Raw genomic sequence first — 27,905 nt, forward strand, 5'->3', positions numbered from 1 at the left:
CTAAAAGGAAATTTACATCAGCTCTTGAAGACATGAGATGCTATAGATAAGCTGATATTAGAAGTTACCAGAATTTTTGTTTGATATGACTTAACAACAAATTCATTAAAAAAGTGCACCTCTTTCATGATACTGCTGCAAAATCATGAAATTGACACTTTGGGATGCTCTAACTTTTTTGTCAGTGGCAGGAAAAGTTCTCTGCTCCTCTTGGAACTGGTGCAGCTGCAGTTGAAATAGGGTTTTGGGAGCTGGGCTTAAGAGTAGACAGACCGGATAGACCCCAGAGCAGGGTAACAGGAAGAGAATATTAGAAAACATGCTTATGGAAACAAGGTGAAGGACCTGATTTGTCTAATGTAATGAAAAGAAGCCTGAGGGGAAACTTCATCTTCCAAAACATACACAAAAGATGGGAAGGGGTAGTGAGCAATTGTTCCAACCCTGGGACGGTTGTTCAGGTCTCCTCATTAGAGGCTTTTAGAAAGTGGTTAAAGAAAACTCTGCCAGGGATAGTCTACAACTGCTTGATCCCAACTTAATGCAGAGAGTGGGGCCAAAACAGCCTTCAAATTCTTTTACAACTCTTCTTTTTCATGATCCTAAAAAAGCATAGGGAAAAGGCTAATCAAGGCGCAACAAAACAAATTTCCAGTTGTACCAATGAAAGGAGTCTACATGTATCGAGGCTTGGATCCTGTACAAGTCAGCCCTGATGTGCCATTGTCTTTTTTGAATGATCATATCATAGATGCTGCAACAGCTGTTATTGATTTTCATAAAAGTGTCTCTGAAGTCTGCGTAACCGAGTGACAGAAAAGAAACGAGCCAAAAAAGGCATTAACTCCTCAGAAATACCTCTGAAAAAAAGAGGCGGCAAAAAGTTGTAAAACAAAGGACAATGCAGTACAAGGCACTGTAGAAATGAAGGGAACAACAAGGACAATTTCATAAAGAAGCTGAAATGGTTAAAGGGATTGTAGTAGAGTAGTCTACCAGCTCAGCTACGTAACTTGATTAAGACTTTGATCATTCTGAAATTGCTGTTATGGCACTTGCTTTGCAGGTACAGTAGAAAGATATGATAAACATTCATAAACTTGAGAAAGCTTCAGGTGAAGCTCAAACCACCAGGAAAATGCTTGTGAGAATGAGATAGCTGATAAATTACTGAACTCTTCAGCAAAGCAAGGAACTAGGAAAAATCTGCATCTGCAGCATTATAGCCAAAATACTAAAGAACAGAGATGTAAGCAATCATGGCAGTTAGCAAACTAAAGCAACTGTGACTGTTTTATACTTCTTCCAGTGACAGGCAAACTCTTCCACATTATGATGTGAAACAAAATTAAAGAAGTGGTTGTGCTGAAGCCTGGATTTTGACCTGGAAAATTAACCTGTCAACTGATTTTTCACACGGGGGTTAATCATTCAAGAGAACATCAAACGGCTTAAAAAACCCTTCATACTTTTTCTGCAATCACATGACAGATTTCTTTATAAATTACTCTGAAACATCTTGATGTGTCACGGTATGCCAATAAAAATAGTTTTATCAAGGTGCAACGTGCATAGCTAAATCAATGTAAACTTGAGTGAATGATTTGATAACGGATAAATGTCAAGCATGGTTGTGTTATCTTACCTCTGGTATTTGACTGGCCATTATGCTGAAAAGCGTAGCACAAACACTGCATGACTCAGAAGCCGTACACAGGAATTAGTTAGATTTTGCTGGTTGTGGAAGTCTTCCAAATGGCAAAAATCCTCCCCACGTAGTTCAAGACTGTTCAGCATCGTAAACATGAGCTCGTTATCAATCAGGTATGAGTAAGCAACAGATATTGCAGCAAGAACCCCCCAGATCCCAGGTCACACATTATTTTAAGGAGGCAGAGCATGCAAGTGATAATGCACATCCTTTGCAGTAGATTATGGATCAGTACAGATGTATAAAAGGAAATGCTGTCAAAGAGCCAAAATGTGCTTCTACTTAAGAGAGACTTGATTTTCAAGGGTTTACAACTGGAAGGGTAGCAGACAAATCTTCAACTCAGAAGTTACCTCTGATAGGGAATGAAAGTGCCTTAAAAAGACTAGGCATGAAGTGGAATTAATTTATAACAAATACCAGAATTCATCAGAGTTTTCAGATAATTATGCTTTATCAGTAAAGCTATTCAGAAAAGAAAATGAGAAATATTTGCTGGGAGTTGTGAATCAAGGCAGGGCATCAGCCATGACAGCTCTGCCATGGGGCAGTTGGAGGAGCCCAAGAAAAAGGCCCACGAAAAGAATGTCTCTAATTGAACTTTATGCAGTGTGGGAAATAGTGCAATATTTAACAATTCTGGGAATATGTAGAAGAAAGCTGTCCAAATCCAAAAAAACCTGGCAAGGCCTCCTTCTGGCCTTAAGCTACTTGGATGGCAAAGGAAAGAATCGTCCTGGAGTGTAAGGATCTCTCGCGTTTCTATAGTCCTTACAGCTATAAAGGGTTTGTGTATGGAATATAACTATTTCATCACCGAGTAATATATTACAGGGGGTAACTAGCTATTACTAGTTCGTTTAAGAAAGTACTTTCAAAAGGCACTGTGTGTCAAAATTGCAAGGGTAAATTGTATTGTAAAAAAGGCATTAATGATTGCTTCCTGGAGATAAGCATTATAGGTTTCAATTTGTAGTTACAAAGCAATGAAATTTTCAGTACACTCAGAAAATTGTACATTGTCTGTTAAGTGAATTGAAGACTCTAGAAATGGATAAGGGTGTTCAATTTTTATATCCACACAACTACGGAAGCACTGGGGAAAAACACCTGCTTTGACTTGATTCCTGAAGGAAAATGCTGATACAAAATTGCTACTTAAAAGCAAAACAAAACAAAAACCACACATACCCCCAACTTGCTCAAATGTGGTCAACACAGGCTTCGTTTAAGCTACCATAATCACTCAAGTACTTGTAAAAATGAATAGAAAACTTCACTAGCTTGAAATCAGTGCAGGCTGGGCAATCACAGGCTCTCTTATCACTTCCAAAAATGACCTGCTTAGAGTAAATTGAAGTGCTTTGATAGTTCAGATTCTGTACAATTCACATGTTCAGAGTGGTGATCACCTTCAGATTTAAGCACTTAATTTAAGAGCTTCAATAATTTCAAATTGCTATGTGCCACTGAGTGGCAGACAGACTCGAGTGCTACAGTATTTTAAGAACACTGGTGTTCTGCTTAATATTTTTATTTCGGGAACTTCTAAGGAGGTTTCTATAGTCAAGCGTGGAAAATGGAATAGATTTCCAGATCAATGTAGAAAAGTAAGAAACTTTATGTTTTTTGAGAATCAGAGCAGAGGAGGTCTTCTCTGGGGAATGTGTAGTTCCTAAGCCTGAGCTTGGCCTTTCCTCTGAACCATTTGACCAATGTCCTTGTGTTGGCTGCAGCAGAAGGTAGAGAGAGAGGTACCGGCGTCTACATGGGCACTGAAAAACTTTTCTGTCTATTCGCTCTCCCAACAGAGCCTGCCTAGGTTAGGTTTGTTTCCATGCGGCATGTCTGCTTAACACCTGCTTCTGCAGAAGCAGCTAGGAATGAAAGCTTTACTGTTATTTCAATGCTTCCCCGCTTGTAGGTTCAGATTTTTTTACCTGGCTGCAGGTTTGCTCATTTGTTATTTTGGTTTTACTAAGTAAGCTTCAATTTGATGTCAGGATAAATTCTTCCTGTGTGTTTTTAACTACCCCTTGCATTTATCGACGAAATGCTTTGCTGGAGACGCAGCTGGACTGTAAGTGCCTACTGTGGGCTTGGTCTCAGCAGGTAGGAGAGGTACAGAGCGTGCCTCACAGCCCCACAACTCCGTCAGGGTCCACATTTGGGGGGCAGGATTTTTGAGCATAATGGGAAAGTCAGACTTCAGGGACAATTATTCACCCCCGCTTGGGAGGAGGTGCGAGGCTTTGGACTAGGAAGGCATCGCTTCAGCCTCCTGCAGCCTGGCTGACAACAGGTACTGCTCCTCAGGCGGTTCCTCAGGGGAACGGAGCAGGGAGCAGCAGGCTGCAGCCTCCAGAAAGCTCTTGCAAATGGAATGCCCAGAATTAAATCTTACCTGAGGAGCCTAGGAGTAATTCACTGGAGCTGATATCTTGTGACCTCGCATTTAGCAGTACGAGACCAAAATTAGGCTCCTGAGAGGTAAATGTGAATAGTGTCTTTCACTTCCAGAAAACTAGAATCCGGTTTACGGAGATTTTATTATTGAGGGTGCCACTTTAAATGCTAATCACTATTTGCAGGCTCATTACAGCTTCAGACTGGCCTCTTCAAAGGAATGAAGGGGTATTATATGTTCACCTACCAGCAAAATTCAAACTCCTTTGAAAATCCCAGCTTGAAGCTACAAAGACACAGGCCAAGTGTGAGTTCAGTGATTGTTTTGCCAAGGCCTCTTTCAGTGCCTGTGTCTGTGAGTACAGTCCCAGCCTACACGATGATTCTGTGGTGGTGTACCTAAGCTGGAACTCAGGGGTGTTATGAAATCTGACGTCAGGCCAACATCACACAGCTAGAAGACAAGTGGCTGTTTCTCCGAGGCAGCTGCAATAAGCTGTGCTGGCCAAGCACAGAATCATTCCCCAGTACAGTGTGCTGAAATACCCACTGGTTAAAATGGGAATTTAGAAGTCCTGATGTTAAACCTGTCAATGCAGCCAGTGTATATGCATCATACTGGATACAACCTTCATGTCACAAGGAAGGCTGGCCTGCTGCGACTGCGGATTATGTTTCTGCTCGCCAAATGCCCTGACGCAGGACTTGCCTTAACACACCACTGGTATTACACAACTGAAACTCTTCTGTACACCTGGTGAAGGACTTGTTGGGGCTCCACTGGATCTCTGCCCTTGTTTGATGATTTGTTTGGTAAAACTTAAGCAGGCTGTGTAGGTTGACTTGTGGTTTTTCTGCCTACATTCTGAACAGTCAGGTTAAATTTCAGACTAACCTCTCCCTGTCCCATCCTGACTACTTGAATGGATTTGCACTGTGTTTAAGTATGGTAAAACTGTGTTGAGCAATTCAATTTTTAATGAATACCAGCTCACTTTCCTAGTTTTTTTCCAAGAGCAGGCATTTTCTGTGCCACATCCCAGGAAGAACTTTTTCCCTCTGTATTTCAGCTCTTACTGTGATATTCCAGAGAACGTGTAGTTTGGGTCTAGGGGTGTGAGCTTTTCCCTTCCGCATGCCTGACTTCCTGAAATCCAGTGCTAAGGCGTTTAGATCTACTTGTCTTGCTCAAGAGTTGCATCTGCTGACTGAAGCTTAGATTTAGGGTTCTGAAAAGTTTCATACTCCACCTTCCAAAGTGTTCAGGTGTTGAAAGCAGGCTGTGAATGTTCTGTGAACAGGCATGCTGATGCTTGCAGAGAAGTCAAGCAATGTGAAAGTTGACTTGGCTTTTGCATGTGGGCGAGCCTGGTGGTCAGCCTGGGTTTGTCACTTGTCTTTGACGTGACAAGTTGGTGTTAGGAATCACCTAGGGCACACCTAGGGAGCTTCTGCCCAGAATACTTGCAGGGACCTGGAGATATGCTCTGAAGCATCAAGTTTCATGTATTTCTGGTTTTACAGGGCAAAATCTAAATTAATTCTGAACAGAGGTAATGAGGCTACATCAACATGTTGTTTGAGAGGTTTGGGTATTTAGGGAGGGTTGTTGTTCATTTCTCCTCCCTTCTTCTGGTTAGAAGTGTGAAGGCGAGTATTTGAGGGGACTGTGAAGCTTGCAGATTTTGGAATGATGGTGTTGGTATGTTCTTGACGGCTTTTGCCTAGTAAGAGGAGACAGGCAAAATCAAACTATATTTCTTCAAGTGAATTTATCAGCCAGTGCTTGTGAGACAGTTAGGTTGCTTTCTTATTCTTATTTAAGGAAAAATCAGTAATCTTTGTCTCATCCCTGAATTTATGCTGGCTTCCCCTAATGTTTCAACATGAATTTGTATTTTATCCCATTACAAACTCTCGCTTCTTGTATTATTTCTCTATTAATAAATTTCCATGTGTTCATTTACCTGTTCAGATTCTTCTTACTGAAAGCTGCTGTCCATAGAAGAGTTCTTACTCCTCAAGGTAGTTACTTTATGAAGTCCTGAATGGACTCTGTAGGCTGCGATTACAAGTCGCCACTGAAGGAAGTAAACTGTATAAGAATATGTTACTAACTTTTATAAGTGGTATCAGACAGTTAATTTACAGTTTTTGATGCCACATCTGTAATGCTGAAGGATGGTGGACATACCTGACTAGCCCTCTCACCAGCCTGGGCCTGAAAGTAGTGGAAAGACTTGCATGTAATGGGAGAAAAGACCAGTATTTTTTTTCAAAAAGAGACTTATAATGTATCGCATAAAACCTATGTTTTCCATTGGTTTTTTCAACTCTGTTAGCCTTGCCTTTTGCAAGAGGGATGCTGCAGCTGTCTTGTAGAGCAGCCTTTTAATTTTAGGACCCGTGTTTGAGTTTCTCAGTAACTCGCAACAGGTGCACACCTGTCAGGGCAGAATTGTACCTCTGCACCCAGGGCTCTGTCCTCCCACGGCTGGAAGAAGTACTTGAGGTTTTCCCAGGGATGTGACTTTGTCATGGAAACTGCACTCCTTACCAGTAAAATTGTGAACATTTTTAATTTCCTCATGAGAAGAAGGAGAATAAAATTAATTCCAAAGCTGAAAACGTTGAATGGCATTCCCAGACTCACCAGTGGTTTATATAACAGAATCTGTCACTTCAGAAAATTCATAACCCAATCTCTCTTCATAGTACAAGCAGTCTCATAATTTAACAGTGTAAGAAAATTCAAGAATACCAATGTGGACACCCCTGTGTTTCACTGCAGGAGAGAATTACAGCATAGTTCTCAGGAATTCTATTGTGCAAGAACTAGCAATAGCATATAAAATGCTGGTATTCAGCTAATATGCCTTTCTTTTATACTATGTCTCTATTGAATGAAGGAAAAATACCCAAACAAAATGGTACTGTATTTTGATTATTACAAAATCATGGTTATGATTTCCATCGATATCATTTTAGTAAGTGTATACCACAAAATCACAGAAAATACTGCTCCTATAAATAAAGATAGCAGCATGAGAGGTGGCTGAGTTAGTGTGAAGAATAACAGGGTTTTACTGGCAAAAGGGCAATATTTTGAATGCTCATAATTTATTTACTCTATCTATCTTAAAATTTCAGCCCATCAATTATACATGAAACTGAATACCATAGTATAGGAGGGGACTAAAAGGCAAGTATTCATTTCCAGCTCTAACATCTCAGCCTTTAAACAAGACCTGCTGCTTAGCACACTGTTAAGACAGATGGATAAGTGTTGGTAGATATGAGATTTATAGTTTGGCATTATTTAACTTCTCCATAATTTGCTTGTACTAGTGCCCTTGAGACACATTTTTTCAGAAAGTCTTGATTTTTCTACATTTATTCTGGTAATGGTGTATTGAGAGTTGTTAAGGAAATTAAAGTCCCATTTCAGGCCCCAGTTCAACAAAGCATTTAAGTAATGCTTAACTTAAAGTACATCTTAAACCGAATCCTATTTAAGAAAAGTGAAAAAAAAAAAGAGAAGCCTTCAGAGGGACTTCCCACATGGTTAAAGTTAAGAGTGTGGGGGCTTTTGTTACAGTGAACTTAGAAACGCTGCCTGTATCACATGAGGCTCAAGAGACTTTCTGTGGAAAGGGACATTTAAAGAAGATATTACCTGTTGTCCAGAAAGCCTGTGTGATGTGGTGAAGGAAGCTAGGAACTTGACTGAAATTTTGGAGCAGAATATAGAATGAACTGGATTTATCATGCTCAGAGGAAGTGCTTTGAGACCAAAAAAGGTGTTTTGCAGTGAAAAAGAGCCATTATCTCAGCTCACAAACTTATTGGGCAGTTAGGTGTTGCCCTGAGACATCATGACATTGGAGGCTTTGCTGAAAAGCTGGAAAAAAGACCTTGTCTATGGATGAATGGGGAAACTTCCATCAAACTGGCAGTTAAATCCCTGGTACCTTTCTGTCACAGGTAATACTTCCTCTTTTGGTAGCTCCCTGCTCTGGAGCAACCCTAGGGGACTATATTGACAATTAATGACCGTTACAAAAAGTTTGCCTACTACAGTCCCAGGTCCTGTTAAAAGGACTTGAAAACATTTGATAGTTTTTAAGTAGGTTTGGTATTACTGAGCATAATCTGTATTTCTGGTTCTCCTCGGCAGATTCCATGATACACCTTTCAGTTTTCAAACACAACTAAAAACATTTATATCCACCTCACCTTCCCCAATAAACTGGAAGCTTTTATTTACAGCAGTAAACCCAGATACAGTTATTTTCTTCATACAGGTCGTTTTCCTTATGAAAATTCATTTCATATTCACCAAGAAAGTAGCCGGTGTCCTTGTGTTTTGCCACCTAGTGTGATGCAACATAAAAATCCATAATTTCACCTGTGAAAAACACTCAGATGACCGATAGTGAAGAAAAGAAAAGAAACTTTCTGGCTAAATAAGCTCAGTTTCCTACTGTTCATGAGAAATTTAAGGCAAAGAAATTAAAAATAGCCTTCAATATAAAACACCGATCACAATGATGAAAACATTTTTCCACTATTCTGAAGTGTTAGGGAGATCAAAACATATGTAAACCCAAATTTTGTTAAAGAAAAGAAGCAAGTTTATAATGTTTAATGAAAATTCCCATGTGATAGAAATTCAGCACTGCAAAATGGGTTATTTTTCTATATGACAGTATAGGGATAGCTCAGACTCAATAGCTTTCTTAACTAGTTATGTCTCTGTATTTCAGCATATGAATGGAAGTTTTTACAGCGTTATAAAAATACATAAATGGATCTGTAGTGAGTCTAAACAAACACGCATTAATATGCAGCTAATGACAAGAAGCACTTCTCTTTATGTAGTAGCAAATTGTTATTAAGCAGAAGAAAGTTGGTATTATGTTGATATTACACTCCACAGTTCATTTCACTACATTTTTATTTTAACTTCAAGACGCTTAGAACTTCTTCTGGATACCTTTTATTAAGTTTGTCTGAAGAGGGCAGCCTTTCCTAATGCACTTGGAATTTTCTTAATTTGGCAAGGTTACTGTACGCTGAACAAATTGACAAAGGACATGCTCACAATCCCAAGTTTGCCTCTCATTATTGCCTGTGTTTTCCTTGAAGTCTCTTTCCATGTATATTTATCAACCAACTCCAAAGTATATTATTATTTTAAATATTTGACCTCTGCTAAAATACAGTCCAGTTTCACAGACTCTATGCTAAAATAATGGAGACTTACTGTGAGATTTCTAGAAAGAAATTTAAAGAGAAGGTTGTTAGGAAATATCTGAAAATATGAGTGTTGTTTATTCATTCTACAGTCTAGAAATAAGTGCCTTAAGTGCTAAGAATGCATGTGAATACAGTAGGGAAATATCTGTCCCTTTCTGTTGTCGGTTCTCCTTATCTTTCATGTTTTCCATCCTGAACTCTTCTCCAGGCTTCAAAAAGAAGCATTAGCCTGAAAGCAGATGGAGTGATGTTACTTTTTCTGTTATTTTATGCTTTAATCATAAGGAAACATTAAAAAAAATAATCTTACAGCAAATTTATGCATTGCAATGTTACCAGGAAAGATGAATGGCTACTCCACATTTAGCAATTAGTGTGATAGATTTAAGGGCTCTTAGAAGAATTTATTGCTGTGGTGTGACTTGATCGCGGTGCAGGGAGGGGCATTTGAAGAAGCTGGAATGATATATTTTCGCAGTTATTGCTGCTCTAGCCACTGTGTTGCATCTCTCCTCTTGCGATGACAGCTGAATTTGAATGCCTGTCTCACCTTCTGTGGTGTCGGGATTTAGATTGCGTGATAGGCCTGGGGGAGAAGGAGCATAAGCCGAAGTCAGGGAGCAAGCACAGGGGTTTTGAACAAGGAGAACGTAAAGGCTGGTACTGGTGGAAGAGGAAGGTAGGTGAAGGCAATAGGTGTAGGATTTCACAGCCTTTAGACAAATGAGCACAGTGTTTGCAAAAGCTTATTATCAGAATTACTAGAATCTCTCTATAAAAATCACATCCAACGCGTTGCTTGGGCAGTAAGAGTGATGTTCTGGATCCTGGGCAAAACAGTCAGCTAACCGTATTTTCAGTAATTCTCTTTATAAATGTCTGCAACCAAGTGAGAGTACTGTGTGTACCCAGGAGCCCAGCAAGTTTGCTGTGGTCGTTGACGAGTAACAAACCTTGTACTGCTTCACAGTCGCAGCGGCTGTCACCCGTGCCAGTTGTATTACGCTAGCACTGACTGCAGTCAAACTGCAATACGATGTCACCCCTTCAGTTTGTCAGCTCCGTGTCTCAGTTCATGATTAGGCAGTATCAGTGCTAATCTAGTCAAATGCTCCCTTTTTTTACTTTGTTGACTTTTTAGGAAAATAAGAGCATAAAGACAAATTTCCCCATTGTCACTAGAGCTAAAGTACCAAATAATTGAGTTTATTCCTCCCACAAACTAGGACTATTATTGAAAGCTGCCAGGTGTTTGTGCTACCAAACTCACTGAAACCTCATGTCAAGCATGACAGAAGGCTTGCTCAAAATCTTACCATGACACACCTATTTACCTGATTTTATATTCCTTGAATTTTCCTTGCTGTTTTCATTGATCTGAAAAAACACCCCTTTCTTCCTACCTCGTCTTTCCTACAGCAGCCACTTGCTCAGAAATTGAGGCAGATCGCTTCAGTTCCTTCCAACCCCAGACTCCCAGTGACTGGACTGCTCTGGAAAGTATGGGGCTTCTTCCTGTTCCCGCCAGAGCAGAAATCTCATTGTGTCCCTGCTTACAAAGCACTCAACTTCCTACACGTTGGATAAACAATTGCGTGCTTGTGCTATGGTCTTCTAAGATGTCAGATCTTCTCCCTGCAGGCCAAAGATCCACTAGTGTGTTCTTCCTAAATCCTCTAAGCAGTTACACCTTCATTGTGTTTATATCAGCATTTTCTCTTGAGACAACACCTAACCGACATTGATTGCTTGTTTTCATTTTTTTTTACTAATCTTGGGAGGGAACATCATGCTTTTTCCCAGACACCAATACTTGCTGTCTCTCACTGTTTCCTTTGTTTAATGAGTATGCAAAAGATATGGAGGGTGGATTTCTGAGGTTGTAATGAGAAGAAATGTACAAATAATTCTTACATTTCCAATACATCACTATTTTGAAGTGGGAAATGTGACTTTCTCTTTTGACTGCTTGGGAATATTTTCAAAATTAGGTTGTCAAAAATTTGGCTACTTTTATTGTGTCCTGGTCTTAATTTAGTGGGACTTGCCAGCATTTTTCCTGAATGTTTGAATACTTAAAAAATTTGATTATTCTGAGAATGACTCATTTATCTAGAAAATAGCCTTTTGTTGTTCTCCCTTTTGTCTTGCCATTAAAGAGATCATTAGAGTACCTCCTCCACCTTTCTGTGATTGTATTGTTTGCAAATAAAGATTTTTATTTTTGTACTTTCCTGAACCCTCATGATTCATGTCTTTACCTCCCAGTACTGAAATACATGTAAAATATTCTGATTAGTATATCTACTCTATACCATCTTTTACTTCAAATTCTGCACAATTGTCTTTTTCATTCTCTTACCAAGACTCTTCTCTGTTCTGGCTTTATTATAATCTTCAATGTAATCATAATCCTGAATTCTTATGATCTTTACTGAACATTAATAAAAGAAGGAAAGATCCCCCCCCCCCCCCCCCCCCCCCCTTTATGAAAGCATCCATTGTTTTTGTATTTGCATTTGTTCCTCTAATGATTTTTGGCACTCTCCATAGCGTATCATTGAAGGTCTCCCACTGACTGTCAGTCTTCTGTGTGGACACTTCATTATCTTTTAGCAGCTCAGACCTGATATTGCTCAAAGATTCTGGGTCACTTTTCATATTTCTTGTCTGCTTTTTTAATGGGGTGGATGTCTTTCTCAGAATAGTTACTGGAAAAGAACAGTTCTCACTACAGTGAAATTCTTTTACCTTCCTGATGTTATTCCTTTGTCTCAAATCAACATATATCTGTTAATTCCATTTTTGCAGACCTATGCAAACTTCTGAAAAAAGCCACATCTTTCAGTCCCACAAATCTAATCCCATTCCACTGTCTTCCATAACCAAGACCATCTTTTTCTTTTTTAGTTAGTTCCCTATACCTCCTTGTGCCCCAGTGTTTCACTTAGGAAAATGGTGAGAGTTCAAAGGACATAAAAGATGTGGTATGTTCCAAGTTCTTCCAATAATGCATCTTATATTGCATTGTGCATTCTTCAAGTAGGAGTACGTGTCCTAGTAAGATCAGTACTGTTGTGTTCCCTGACTGTTTGAAGTTACTGAATGCTGATAATATGACAACTTAACATGATATAATACTTACTTCCTACCTTGCAGTCTTTTTTCCACTGAAGCAGCTGCTAACTTCTAAAAATCCACTTTCAAACTATATTATCTTTCATACGGCTGTGTTGTGCTCCCCTACCTTCTCTCTAGTGCCTGTGAGAGTTCTTGACCTCAAAGCATGAAATGTTTCTATATTCTCATTTTCCTTTTTTTGACTTAAGCTGACGTGATTTTTCCTCCTTATCTTATTGCATGTTTCCAAGCCTTGTGACTTTCTTACAATTTCTTAATTGTACATTTTATGGGATAAAGATGCCAACTTTATGTCAACTCCATCTGGAAGACTTGAAGGTTGTTCCTCGATCTCTTTGCAGCTTATCTTTAAATTTTCTGGCTTTGGGAGAAAGTACTGACTGCACAGCAAGTCAGGGTGTATGTGGCATCTCCACAGAGATGAGTTCTTTCACCATATTAAAATTCCTAAGAAAGAAGTTGTTGCTTGTCACCAACCATAACAGTTGTTCAGCTTGTTTGTGATTCAAATATTCTGTGCTTGTGTTGGTCAATACAGCTGGGAATTGGAGAAGGAATTAACGGCTACAGTATTGCTGGTTCAAGCTTGACCAGCCAGTTTTGCTAAGGCAGATGTCATTTGAGGTGGGTAATGCAATCTCTAATATCAGTTCTTATTCAGTTTGTGAGATATAAAAGGCTTGTGGACTTCATCACCATTTAAAGATATACTTTGAAATTTCAAATACATTCATTATTAGTTTTAACAATCAAGTAGAATATGGGAGGTCATGAAGTGATTTTTTTTTTTTTTAAAACAAAACTCCTGGTTGGTGAGTATAATGAGGGTTTCTGAAGAGAGGATATTTTCAACCCTGGCTTTGTCCAGAATTTTTTTTCCTTCCAGGGTGCTACAGTATCTATGTTAAATTGGTGAGCAGGAGTGGACAAAGAGGGAAAAAGGGGGGAATCACAGTATCATGACAAGCCCTACACTATGGTTCAGAGCCCATGTCAAATTACTAAGCTGTCAGGAGTCCACTGTTGGAGTGAGTAATAGATGAATTATATGACTTTTGGCAATTTCACCTCAAAAATTTTGAGTCACTATGTTGATGAGCAGGAGTAGATAGTGGATATAAAATGCAAGTGAGTACTTTGAGTTAGTGCCTGAGTTCCTATAAAAATGTCTACTGAATGCATTTGCTTCATCAAAGCCCAAACCCACAGGTTCAGAGAGATGCACTCCTATGGTTGACAGCTCAGTCAATATCTCTCCTGCTCTGTCTCTCCCTGTCATAACATTGATTTCTGTAAGCTAGAAGAAATAATCCCTGATGACATTGTGCAACAATCTTTAGGAAAGTTTGTTTTCCCACTGCGTGCTTTTTCATACACACCTTACAAATGTATTTCATTACTTATAAACTTTACCTCTCGTAATTCTGTTATATTTTGCATCTGTTCCATCTGGACCATTGTGTCCAGATCAGCTGCTTTTTTAATGCTTTCTTCTTGATTTTATACTTTTATGGGACAACATACTTGATGATTCTCCCACATCATCTCATCACCGCAAAACATTGATGTCGCTTTGACATATGCTATCCACTCAGCTGCCAAGCTAGCTGAAGGCATCGTGCACCTTTTGCATGGAAGAGAAGACCATACTGTCATGCCACATACTGTCGTTGCACTGCTGTCAACACCACTATGATGTTCCTGTTATTAATCGAATTATCAACCTTTATCTTCACTTTTCTGAGAAAAAAAAATATCCATCTCTGGAATTTCATAGTGCTAGTCTCACTAGAAAGCAGGTAGTTTTCCAGGCAGTAATGGAGGATTTTTAACTGTGAGGAGCCTGAAAATTAATTTTACTTGGACAGGATTGAAGAAACCATAGATCTTTAAAGTATTTGCAATTTGTTTTTTCTTATGTCCAGAGAGGCATTAGCTATGAATTTCCAGCATAGTATTGGTATTGTTGAAAAATGGGTCGAGGTTTCAAAGAGAGCAAGGAATTGTATATATTTGTGGCACAGGAGTGAAAAAGGCTTCATAGGTGAGCATCACATCTATAATGAACCGGCTTCAGTGGGGTTTGTCTCCCCATGGAGCCAGGTGTGATAGCAGATTGGAAGCAGAGGAAGCTCTTTCCACTGAGCTGACTCCTCTGATCCGTTGAGATGATGTTTGTGAGGAGGAGGCTGTGAAGGATTTAGTATTATTAAGTGTGCGAGGTCTTACCCCCCACAGAATCAACAAGGCTTAAGGGTGCCTGGAGCCAGACCAGAGGCAGGGATGGATTGGTACGTAGGCATGAAGTCTGTGTTGTTTCAAGAGATATTACTGGTTCAAATTTCAGACTCTCTAGTTCCTCTAAGCGCTATTTTTGATCAGACAGAATCAGATAAGTTGTCACCTTTTCTATTTAACTTGTATATAGGCATTAATAACTTGTCATTTTCTATACTGCATTCTTGTGGACTAAACTCAATAAGTAAAAAGAAATAAAACTCGGTACTTTAAAAAACACCTCTCCCTCTTTCTGCTACAGTTAATGGCAAAAGGACTTCACCCACTATTTGTTTATGAAGAGTCATAAAGGACATTATAGCCCTTGATAGTATGAGGTTAAAACCTTTTAATTTGTGTTTCTCCTCATAAACTCCTGCTGTGAAAAAAAATAAAATAAGCAAGTGAACCTCAAAGCCTGTATTCAATAAGAAGCCATTGAATATTGTTCCTTTTAAACATAACATTACTGGTTCCTCTTTGCAAAAGTCACAGATATACAGAACTCAATGAAAAAAAAGAAAGCAAACTTCAAAGGAAGAACTTCAGTGCCTTAACATCTCACAATGTTATCAGATGTCACTATTACTTTGTCCAGCAAATGAATTTTTGTATTTAAGGAAAAATCAGGGAAATTCTATACCAAATAATAGGGAAAAAAGTAACCGAGATATTGGACGGTGCAAATATATTCTGAATTTGATGTCAGCCTTTGCATAAACAGCTGGACATTACACTCTTTGAACAAGCAACCTCTCCAGTAAAACTGATGAGCAAGATACCTGCTAAATGCCAGCAGGATTTGAGGCCAGGAAATCGAAGAGCCCAGGAATTGGTAGCGTGTCATGTATATTACATAACTATAACTGCATTCTCAAAGAACTACAGCAATAAGTCTAAGTAGTTTTTTCCCTTAACCCCCACCCACCCCCACCCTGCAGTTTTGATATGATTAAATGCTTAGTATTTTCTTTGGGTTACTTTTGTATTTTTATATTTTCTCTATTCGTATTATGTTTTCTCTATTTATAAGTAAAAATCTCTTCTCCCTTTCTTGCCCAGCCAAAATATTCCAAGTTCTGAAAGTCAAGACAGTACTTTACAGCTTTACCAGCGAGCTGCCTTTGAAGGATTAGTACAGTTCGTAGGAGTTCACAAGGCTGTTCAGAAATACCCCTATTACATACCAAATTTGTGACCAGAAAACCCCTTTAAACCCTAGAAGAGGACAAATTGCCTAGGTCCCTTGGTAAAATCGAAAACAGGGAGTGTGGGTAGATTTAATTTCACCTAACATCAGCCATCCAAAGTTAGATGTCTCAATTAAACTGGCTGCTTAGCTTCTCTCCCCATTGAGTGGATGGAAAGAGACAGGTACTTCCAGACAGTAATTCAGCCCCTCTTAAGATACTTTTCCAAGCTAATGAGATGAATTGCCATACCCATCAGAAGGTTTTATAAGTTTATTTAGCTGTAGAACGAGTTATAAGCTTTGGCTTTGTTATCAGGATATATACTCTTTGCTTTTAGAAATATTGCCAGAGTAATGACACCTGTAACTCTTTCTCTGTGCTCTGCTTTTTGTTCCTAATTTTTAAGGGTTGCCTTACATCGAAGCTCTCTTGACGGAACGCGTAATTATTTATGGACTGTATGTGATCTATGCTTGTGTTGTATACAGTCACTAATAGCCTTAGCCCAAGAATGAAATAGTAACATATATTTTCATGAGCTCTCCTGCTCATGAAAATGCTCAGATTTCCATGTATTCTCCTAAAAGTATTTTCTGGCCTCTTGCTACGTTATCTACTGTGTTCGGTAGTAGGAAACTTCTGAGAAAACAGTTTTCCTGTGAACTGCACATAAAACAGTGGTTTTGCACATACGCTGCATCATTTGCTCTTCTTTTATCTGTGCCACTTTATTGCTATGAAAAGTACTATTTTCCTGCTCTCATGGGGATTTGGAAGCAGTCTGATGTTTCATCAGCATTCTTCACACTCAGGCCTGGATCTGGTTGTGCGCTTGAAGCACATGTTGTATCTGAACCTAGATCAGATTTTCTCCTCTCATACCAAGTGTTGTCTGGGCAGCAGCGTGCAGGCCACCAGCTTTCATCTCTCTTCTTTTTTCTTTTTTTTTCCATAACTTCCACCTCAGATACTTAAACTCACATATCCACTTAGCATTTTTATTACCTTCAGAGGTACAGCCATCTGTGAAAGTTGTTATACCTTTCTAAAGTTTTCAGCAGAAGTTCATTGGTCTTTTGAAGCGACTGGTGGTCACCTGCAGCTGTGTGGGTTTAACCTCTCTTCACAGGTGGGGGAATGAGGAGTGGCAAGGACATAAGGAACAGCTTGGACAAGCAGATGATTAGAATAGTCAGTCCTAATTAGTTTTTAATAGGTGGGTGGTGGTGATGGTGATGGCATTGTACCTGCATATGGCTGAGAGACAGCTCGCAGGGAGCAGAAATGAGCTGGGAAGGTAGAAGGGTTGGATGTAAAATTAGCGAAGTGCAGGGGCTTGCTAGGGGCCTTGGGGGAGCTGAGAGTTGCTTGGTTTAGATGTTTCAAATGATGCTGTCAGGGAGCTCGACAAGACCAGCGAGGGAGATTCTGTCTAGGGCTTGTGCTAAAGTGCTAGTTGTGCCAGAGGGAGAGTGCTTAAATGTCCCGTGTGCGTGCTCCCCCGTTCTCAAAGGGAAGAGTGATGAGGAAGGTGATTGTATCTGAAGGAAGGGATGTGGCTTAAGGGGCTATATGCAGCTTGTGTTTTCCCTGGTAAGACAGTTTGTGAAAATTCAACACCTCGAGGTCTCCTTTGTGGTGCAAGCTGCATGCAAAGGCTATTTGTCCATCAGTGTGACCTTGGCTGCTATGTGTGAAGGGTCCTACTCCTAGGGGTAGTTAGGGCATTGTCCAATTTCTACCAATTGCAGTGAGATAGGAGTGAGAGTGTGCATATACGTCTGTGTCTTTGGACTTTGATCATGTGTGTTTTTTTAAAGTTACCTGCCTCAAATATTTTAACCACTGAGACAAGTGGGGGATGTGGTCTAGCCTTCAGCTTTTTTTTTCGTGTTGCCCCTTAGAACTTGGAAAGAAGCTCTGATGGAAGTATTTTCGAGATCTTTCAGAATCTATCCCAAATGACCTGATGTAGAAGCTCCTGTGTGTGAGCAGTGTAAGCCTTTGCCCTATAACTTAATATTTTGATTGCCTTGGAACGTGCAATTGATCCTGCTCATTGATCTGTGAATGTAAAGGGGGGGGGGGGGGGGGGGGGGAGCGGAAAAAAGCCTGGGAGGATTGGGGAAATAAATGCTGATCTTAGAACTTTTATGCTACTGTTTTTACACCTTTTTTTTTTTTTAAGTGAGTACCTTTTAAACAAATTGGGAAATGAAGTCAGCTTCTAAATACTTCTGAAGCCCTGGTCTTTTCTTGTTTGTAAAGTTAGGCAAAAAATTACCTTCTGCCTCTGTCTTTGGAGGAATTTGTCTACTGGCTGCCTAGCCTGGAAAGGTTCTCTTGTTTCTCTGTAATAATGCAGTACTATTTCTCTGAAGGATATCTTTCTTTGGGATGTCCTTGAAACAGAGGTGGGAGAGTTCAAAAGCAATTGCTGTAGAGGAAATGTACCTACTAGAGATAACAGGTGTTGGGGTAAGTAATGAAACCAAAGGCTGCTATTTATGTGTTTAAGCAGGAGGAATATGGAGGTTTTTATTGGACAATAGTAAAGGCATACATTATATATATTAATTTTGAAATTAAAAAAGGTGTGTGGTGCTTGTGGAAAGGCATCTTTCTGGAAAACAGCTCCCAGAAAAACTCCAGCTATCTCATTATTCAACTGGTTGTTCATAGATTGACTAGGCTTTCTTCTGAAGTAGGTAGAGATAGTTTTTGTAAGTTTTTATAGACCTGAAATCAGCATTGTGTGCAGTTTGTCTTTTCCAAAGTTTCTGTCAAAAGAAACCGTTATTCTGTTGCATGGTGTATTTGTTTACTAAAAAATGACTATTCTAAGGGTGTCTAGTAGAAGCTAAATACACTAAACAGTAATGCTAATAATTAAATTTGTAAAATAACTGCTTTTTGATAGACTAACACGAAAGCACAATTACAGCAGTGGCTGTTTCTCATTAGTGGGAATGACACGCCAGCTTTTTTTATGTAATGATGTGTAAGCCCTAGTGGTTATAGTTGGCATAGAAATGTACTATACACTTGGGTGTTAAAAACCATAGGCTATTTATTTTCATACTTACAAAGATTATACTACATTGTGGTATATAAATCTCACTTGGATTGTCTTACTTGTATTTTTTAGTATAATTTATGTCCATATGGTTGAAATTTGAAACTGTCCCCCTATTAGTATCCTCCTGGTGACATATTGTACTGATAGATTAGTATCTCATGTCTGGAAAGCCTGTTTCAATTAAGATCTCTTGAGTAGGTAACTCAAATCTACCTGATCTTTCTGATACAGATAGCTTTGTTGTCACAAGTTTTTTGTAATACCTGAGCTTACACAGTATAGTAATGATATGCTTGCAAGATATTTGGCTACTGACTGTGGCTTGTGGTGTTTTGTGTTTTTTTAGAGTCAACAAATTCATGTAAGCGAGGGGTGGATTTGGAGGAGCTTTGTGTTATGCTAGGCCCTAGCCTAAACTAGGAGTAAGTGGCATAGAAGTTCACGGTATAAAGCTACTTTGAAACTGGGGATAATACATATTTTAATAATTGGTGGTGTTCTCGTGGATACCATATTGCATTGATTCTTCTGCAATATCAAAGGCAGTTTGATTATAAGGTCTGTTATGTGATACATGATAGGGATATGAAAGTCCGTGTTATGGCCTTCTTTCTTAGTGCTTCAGAAATCAAATACAGAGAATCAGGTGAAAGAAGTGTAGAGATAAATCATAAAAGTCTGTGGTTCTTTTCTTCAAAAAGAAGTTGATAAACAGCTAATTTCATTTATTACCTATTCCAAAAATATGTAAGCTTCATTTTTGAGTGAAGTGATTCTGAAAGAACAATTTTGCTTTATTTTCTACAAGTTAAGAAAAGCCTCTATAAAACTACTATGAAGTAGGGAATGAAACGTCACTATGACTTAGGGAAAAATACAGATATAACTTCTCAGAACAGGCAGACAAACATCCTAAATGGTGTCCTTAAAATCATAGAATGGTTTGTGTTGGAAGGGACCTTAAAGATTGACTAGTTCCCTCCTGCCCCCACCATGGGCAGGGACACCTTCCAATAGATCAGGTTGCTCAAAGCCCCATCCCACCTGGTCTTGAACACTTCTAGAGATGGGACATCCACAACTTCTCTGGGCAATCAGTTCCAATGTCTCACTAGCCTCATGGTGAAGAATTTCTTCCTAATATCTAATCTGAAGTCTACCCTCTTTCAGTTTAAAGCCATTTCCCCTTGTCCTATCACTACGTGCCCTTGTAAAAAGCCGCCCTGCAGCTTTCTTGTAGGCCCCCTTTCAGTATTCAAAGGCTGCTATAAGGTCTCCCCAGGTTGAACAATTCCAACTTCTTCAGCCTGTCCTTACAGGATAGGTGCTCCAGCCCTCTGATCATCTTTGTGGCCCTCCTCTGAACTTGCTCCAACAGGTCCAGGTCCTTCTTATGTTGGTAGCCCCGGAGCTGAACGCAGTTCTCAAGGTGGGGTCTCATGCATGGAGTAGAGGGCAAGAATCCCCTCCCTCGACCTGCCGGTTACGCTTCGTTTAATGCAGCCCAGGATATGGTTGGCTGCAAGTGCACATTGCTGTGTCATATTGAGCTTTTCATCCATCAATACCCACAAGCCTTTCTCCTCAGGGCTGCTCTCAATCCGTTCTCTGTGCAGCCTGTATTTGTGTTTGAGATTGCTCTAGCCCAGGTGCAGGATCTTTCACTTGGCCCTGTTGAATGTCATGAGGTTTGCATAGGCCCACCTCTAAAGGCTGTAAAGGTTCTCTGGATGGCATCCCTTCCCTCCAGTGTGTCAATTGCACCACTCAGCTTGGTGTCATCAGGAAACTTGCTGAGGGTGCAGTCAATCCCACTGCCCATGTCACTGACAAAGATGTTAAACAGTGCTGGCTCCAGTGCCAGCTGCTGAGGAATGCTGCTCATCACTGGTTTCCACTTGAACATCAAACTGTTGACCACAGCTCTTTGGGTGTGACCATCCAGCCAATTCCTTATCCATTGAGTGGTCCCTCAAACTCCATCAAATCCATACCTCTCCAGTTTAGAGACATGGATGTTGTGCAGGACAGCTTTGCACAAGCCCGGGTATGTAAGGGCTCTTTTTGAAATCTGTGCAGGCTTTCCCTGCTTGCTCCCGAGGCCTGGATGTGGAGATAAAGAAAAGGCTTCATTTGTTGTCTGAGTGCCAGGCTGCAGAGTGATTATGCCTTAAAATGTAGTGAGGAAGCAACTAGCACGAACTCTGGCTCTCAGCTCACCTGCACATCAGTTCTGTGCACACCTGCCTGCAATGAGGGGCTGCCCAAAGCCTCCCAATGAGGGGCATGCCCAAAGCCCCCCCCCCAGCTTAAATCCTGGTCTGGGAAGAAGAGACCTTCTTAGATGAGCTTGGAAGGAGTAGACGGCTTGGTGGAGCGTGAGCTGGCTGCAAAGGTGCTTTGCTGCATGTAGGCATATTCCAGGGCAGAACTTGGTTAGATAAGCGATCGCATATGACCAGCACTTACGTATGCAATAAAGGATCATACTTCTTCACTGACTTGGGGTCTGTGCCTTCATGTGCCACACCGGTAGAGGATGTCAGTTGTTTTTCCATTTAGAGCATGTTTGCTTAATCTGAGTAAATTACCTGGTTGGAAGGTGGTGCTTTGCAGCCCCAGTTTAGGTTAGGGATCAGCGTTTAAATTTGGCATCTAGGTGACACACAGAAGTTGAGGCAACATTACTGGCAAATTCAGCATACCCTCATCTCTGATTTTAATGCTAATGTATTGTATTTGTAGTTTTTTGATGGTTTTGTTTATTTTTTTTTTATTGTGGGAGCTTACATAGTTGAGATTGGTGAAGCTGACTGTTATGATGGAGATGTTGGTGATTACTTGACATGTCTATCTTTTTATTTTGCAGAGAACTACAGCCAACAAGACTTCTGGTGCTCCTTCCTACAGCAGATGGTCCAGTTCACAGCCCCATCAGGTAATATGCCCTTGTCAAAATAGATATGAAGCTCAGGTTGATACATGCTTCCTTTTAAAATCAATCTGTGAAGGGATCCAATAGTGTTTCCTACCTGTATTAGCCCGACTAGGTCATGCTAATTTCAGGTTGTTGCAGGATATCCTGTGGCAAACTGTTAGATGCAGTTGCCGCTTAGGGAGGAGGCTTATACAGCTGTGACTCATTCAGTGCAGTGGTGCCCCTCTGTAGGTTGTCGGGAATGGTTATTATGGCTGGATCCCTCTATTGTTTGTGTCTTGTCACTTAAGTTAGAAGTGTTTGATGCTCTTTGGCAATGTGTGAAGTCATGTTCTCCCATGCTGCCTACCCCCAGCCAATATTCTTTGCACTACTTTAAACAACAGAGTTGTGAAGTGGTTATAATGGCCAAAAATTTCAGGAAAACTTGTTATAAGCCCAGCCTGAAGCTAGAAAGCTGTTTGGTGATAGCCAGGAAGCAGTATTATTGGCAGTGATTTTTTTTTATTGAATGAATTTGAATGGTATTTAGGGTTTCTGTTACTTCATCAAAACCAAAGGACCTTTTTTTGCGTACAGACAATGACATGGCTTGCTTTGTGATCAAAGAACAACGTGTGTCAACTAAGGCAACTTCGTCTTTAAAAACTCTTCAAGTGTTTGTTCAGTATTGACCCTATAAATATTGCTTTCCCCCAACTTCTACTTTTGTTTCTTTCTGACCTCTTTGTACATTCATTTCCTCTCAAACACCCTTGCCCTTGATGTTATGAAAAATTTAAGTTATCCTGGTGAGCAAATTCTTGAACTGATGTACTGGATTTTTGTTTTTTGAAGGACGTGTATGCACTAAGAGGGGAAACTTCAGCAACATGAGCTGTGGCCTGGAAAACTAAAGCCAAAGAAACTATCAATTTTATTTGTAGTCAAATTATGAAGGGAAAGAAGGTGGCTAAATGCTTCATGGGCTGTTAGCTATCTATGTCACCATCCTTCCAGTCTTAGTAGTTCTGCTTTCACAAAATATTTTGAGTCTCGTGCCTCCTCTCCATATAGAAGTATGTTCTTTTTTTTGCTTACTAAGGTTTGCAACTTTTTTTTCTTTCACTTTTTGAATATGGAATTTTCACTGTTGTGGGGGTGAAAATGAAGGCTATGTAGGCAGAAGGTTAATTCTTTTCAGTGGTTATTGCTTGCCCCATGCTAAGGGATCAGACAGCAAGCAAGAAAAAGTTCATGGAGTATCTTATCACTAACATGTACAAGGCTGAAACAGTAATGACTGTTCCCCTTTTTCTGTGTCTGCAGTTGCCCATTAATGTTAATGGGAGATGCATTCCTAAGTCAGAAGGAGATCATCCTAACAAATAGTATGAAAAGCACTTTATGCTCTACAGGCTTGATTTCTTTTTTGAGGAGGGAGGGGAAGATAAGTACATAATAAAGATTGTTCGTAATGTTACAACCCTGTCAAATCACTAGCAGAGTCAAGGGATTAACTACCAGGAATGTTTTTGAAAGTATGTCTAGACCATCCAGCATCTGCAGGAAAAAAAATTGTCGTGCTGTATTAAAGCACGCCTGTGGTAACTTTCTTCCACCTGTGTTGTCCCACACACATTTTAATCTCATCTTCCTTTGTCGTTTACACTCCTAATCTTTTCTTTTTCATCCTTGTTTATTGTAAGCTTTTGTATTCTGTGTTCTGGGTTTAATAAGCTTGTAAACTTGCCTCACGGATATTACAAATACCTGTACCAACTGTGAGGCTGTATAGCCATGCTGCGGTTCAGTTTGGGAGACCCGAACACTGCTGTGCACTCTCATGAGCTGAGTGGCAAAATATGTGTATTGGATCAGAGACTTGTATTCAGCCTTACAACTTGCCAGCATCTATATATAGTTTATTTAAACATTTTCTTTGAAGATGGCTTTCCAGGAAAGAAAAAGATTAAAGTTCGAATTCATATTGTCTGCATTTTCTTCAGTCTCATGCAGTGAACCCAGTGAAGGCTTTTCCACATACATCTTACAAGAATTCACACAGAAGCCTAATAGAACTACATGGCTGAGACCTTTGATGCATCTAAGAAATGTTAAAAGTTAAATTGATTTCCTCCTTCCCTCCCCCAAGTTTTCTTTTTTCATTTTCTCTATCTGTGTGAAGTTTGAAGGTCCATTGGGTGAGAGATTTGAAAGGTGTTTTGCAGGTGGGGTCAATGATTTGCTGAAAATAACACATTTTTCACGGACTTATTTTGCTTTGTACTACCCAGACATACTTATATTTTGTATTGTCTAAGCTGAAGCATGTTTATCTATCTCAAATACACTATCTGCGGAAGGTTTTTAATAAGTTCCTATTAACCCATTGCTCTCATGGACATGTGGAATTTGTGTGCTCAGGTTTGGGGTTTTGTTTTGATGTGAAGCTGTTGAGAGAAATTTTTTTTCCTGCTTCCTGAGCCTGGGAAAGTGTCTTGTTGCAGGGGAGGCGTCTTTAAAACTTGATTAAGAGGTTCCTTCTGACTGCCCTGGGAAAGAAGCATTACTACCTGCTTCACGCTAGCTTTTTCTCAAGCACTTTACTTTCTCAATGTCAGAATAAGAAGCCAATAGTATAAAAAGTTGATCTTTCTTGGAGCCAAGGAATTAATCTACTGAATTAAAGGACTGAGGGTTGGGCAGGGAAGCCAAACCAAATTTCAGCGTCTGAATTGGCATCCAGGGGGTTGTGTTGGACCTTACTGCCTTCAGATGTGCTAAACTGGCTTGAGGGATAGAATCAAGAAGATACAAGCTGATGCTAATGAGCTGGAATTGCCTGTGCTGCCATTCTTGGCTAGTGGCATCACTTGATGTGTCAAGAAGTCTGCAGCAATTTTGTGAGAAGCTCTGAAGTGAACTTAGTCCTTCTGTGGTACTCTGCAGACTGTGTGTGCTTTCTGAAGTGCAACTGGCTCTTACTGCTGATGAAAATGAAGGAGGAAGTGGCACTTTATCAGGCACAATGATATAGCTGATTCCTAACATGCCGCTGCTTTTGCCGAGTGGGATGGCAGCCAAGGCAGAGTGTCTTATAGTAATGGCACATCCATGTGTGGGACAGTCTGTGTCTCATTAGGAATCATAGGTAGACAGGCAGGGTGGGACGCAAGACACTTGGTATTGCAGCTCAGATGTCCCTAGAAGCAGTTTTAACATTAACAATTCTCTCATTACTAGCAATGACGTGGAAACTCTTGGGTTGGTGTAGCCAAAGTAGATGTAAAAATGAAAAAGAAAGAAAAAAAGAATTGTTTCTTAGAAAAACAGAAGAAATGCAGTATCTCAGATACAAACCTAAAGTTGAAGCACTGAAAGTAACCGTAAGTGAAGTGTCTTAAAAGAAAGGCTGGAACAACCAACCAACCATTGTCCTAACTTGCTTATGTTGATGAGAGGCAAAAAGTGGGTAGCACCTAAACAGATCTTGCAAGTAAATCCACTTTATATGCAAGCAGAAGACAGAGATAGGCTGTCTTTTCTTGCTCATGGGCACACTCTAGGGAGCTAGCCCATCAAGTCTGACTATTTGGTCCTCACTGTTGCTGGCACCTTTGTGACAATATTCCAGGTCTCTTGCGCAAGGGTTGTTAGCAGAAGTATCTTTAGACACGCTTAGATTATATTACCTTCTAGAAAGATATGACTGCATCTTTACTATTAGGTGCTAAATGAGCCCAAAGAGTAATTGCTGCGTCTTAAATGCCATTAAAAATAATATAGAACACTTCAGCATCTTTCCCCTCCCTGTATCTATTAGCAAGGCATTAGCTTAATAGCTAACGAAGTAAAAATGCAGAAAGTGGAAGTATGTCGAATGGGCTGCAGGACAGGAGGGCTCTCGGCTAAACTTCCATAATGTTCCTCTGTCTGGTGCTGCTGCTGCTTTGTTACAATTGCTGTGGCTTTCTGGTGTTGGCAGCGCAAGCTTCTTGGTTTCTTGCAGATAGTCAAAGCTTTGTCCGTTGCTGAACTTGGCATCAGTGCCTTAATCAAGATCAGAATGTGTTGGGTTTTTTTTACTTCAATATCCTGCTCTTTAAACATAGAAATAAGTACTATGTTTTAGTACCCAGTGGTTAGCGGTTTTCTTAGAGGAATTGGAACAGACAGTGGATGTTGGTAAACATTCAGTGTAAGATCTACATTTCAATTATGCCAATTCTTCTACCACTCTATGTGATAGTTTATAATACAGCTTCTTCATGATTGAGATGATGGAAATACCAGTCAAGAAAATGGAAGCTAGGGAGGATGATATTCCAGCTTTTCTGTAGCAGCTGTTTCACTGAATTCCAGGTCAGATATTTCAGTGTATATAACTTAGCTGTCTTGTTTCCTGCCTGTTATGTGTGTGTCCCTGCTTTCCCCTTGCCTTGTTTTTGCACTTTTATTCTTCCTGTATATGTGTTGGAGCAGTAATGTGTTGATAAGCAGATAATTATACAGAGCTGTCAGTTCAGTAGTCTCTTTCACAGTGCCTGAGGTCAAAATGAACCTTGTGATCAATCATTTGGTATAAAAATAGAGCATTTATTTAGTTTTAAGAAGCATCCCAGGTATGGCTACTGGTAGTAGCTGGAGTGCTTCGACCAGTAGTAGCTGGGATTGTTGCTGCCTGCTTGTATCCAAAATAACAGGGACCTGCAGGTGGAATTAATTACCTGTTAGAGCAGAGAGATGAGGAGTGGTGAGTTTCCGTTATGGGATCTGGCATGTTTTCTGAACACAAAGGTTATAGGAGTGCTTGTTAGCCATGGCTCAGAAGATCCATTCCTGTGAAGTGACTTTTGTTTTAAGCTGTTGGAAGATGCCTAGTTCTAAATACTATAAAGATTTCTGTATTTGCCTGTTCTGAATCTTCTTTAGGCTTTTTCCCTTCAGTGCCTCAAGTCTGACTTGGAAAAAGTCAGTATTAAGAAAGTCACTGTCTCCCTGATGACTCAGCTGTTGGCCTTTCTGCTGAGCACTGCAAACTGTGGCAGTAAACTTCAGGTTAAGTGCCTGTCCACTAGAAAATGTACTGAGAACACCAACGATTTTCCCAGAAGCCACTGAACAGCTGTCAAATGGCAACAGCGTTCCTTCACTGTTGACCTAGGTTTGAGCTGGACCAGTCTGCTTATCTAAATGAGTATCTTAGTCCAACTACTAGGGTTAAACCTTATTATAAAGGTCAAATGAGTTCTGGCAATTTTCCAAAAGCAGACCAGACAACCCAAGCAACAGAAATATGTCACTGCCTCCTGGCACTTGGCATATAACCAAAAAACTGTAGCAAAATTCAGTGGGCTTCATCGGAGTTAATGAGGGAAATTTGTCAGTTTTGCAAAAAATTGACATATGTGTAAAATCCCTAAATACCTCCTTTCCATAATACATCTTCTCAGAACTATATATACCTCTGTACCATACATCATCGTAGTTTTACAACATTTGAACTTGGTTCTTATTGCACTTTGATCCTAGTTACATTTGGGTTTAAATCATCATTGGATAAATGGGATATCATATGGGATAAAATCAAATATGGAATGAAAAAAAACCTGAATTCTTAACGTTGTTTTGACATGCTGTGAAATCAACGCAGTGAATTTCAACAAGCCTTTGTTAGGCTTGCCTCAGATACTTCATTAAACTTGAGTTTGAGGTGGAGGCAGTGCCTTGCAGAAGCAAGTTTAGCTAGTTAAAGTACTTGTAAGGCATGATGTGTAAAAGAAGTATTGGAAGAAGGATTGTATCTGTGGTCAATGCACCAAGTTTGCTGCTGTTACTACATTCGTAGCATATGCCGCATTATGCATATTATAGCTTTGTGGGATCTTGTCTGCTATTAATAAAGACTGACCTGTGTAG

General features: G+C 39.9%; 1 protein-coding gene across 7 annotated transcripts in view; it reads left to right on the plus strand.

The window, feature by feature from the left end:
• RBMS3 (RNA binding motif single stranded interacting protein 3) overlaps window positions 1–27,905 on the plus strand; it is a 722,581-nt gene that overhangs the window by 86,437 nt on the left and 608,239 nt on the right. For 6 of the 7 annotated variants that reach the window (XM_056334362.1, XM_056334363.1, XM_056334361.1 and 3 more), the window contains one exon: window positions 21,936–22,004. In XM_056334362.1, the coding sequence (XP_056190337.1) occupies window positions 21,936–22,004 (69 nt within the window). Of the gene's footprint in view, window positions 1–17,874; window positions 17,984–21,935; window positions 22,005–27,905 lie in introns of those variants that run through there. The other variant, XM_056334366.1, reaches the window with a different exon arrangement.

This window comes from Falco biarmicus, chromosome 4, assembly GCF_023638135.1.
Source record: "Falco biarmicus isolate bFalBia1 chromosome 4, bFalBia1.pri, whole genome shotgun sequence".
NCBI classification, from domain to species: Eukaryota; Metazoa; Chordata; class Aves; order Falconiformes; family Falconidae; genus Falco; species Falco biarmicus.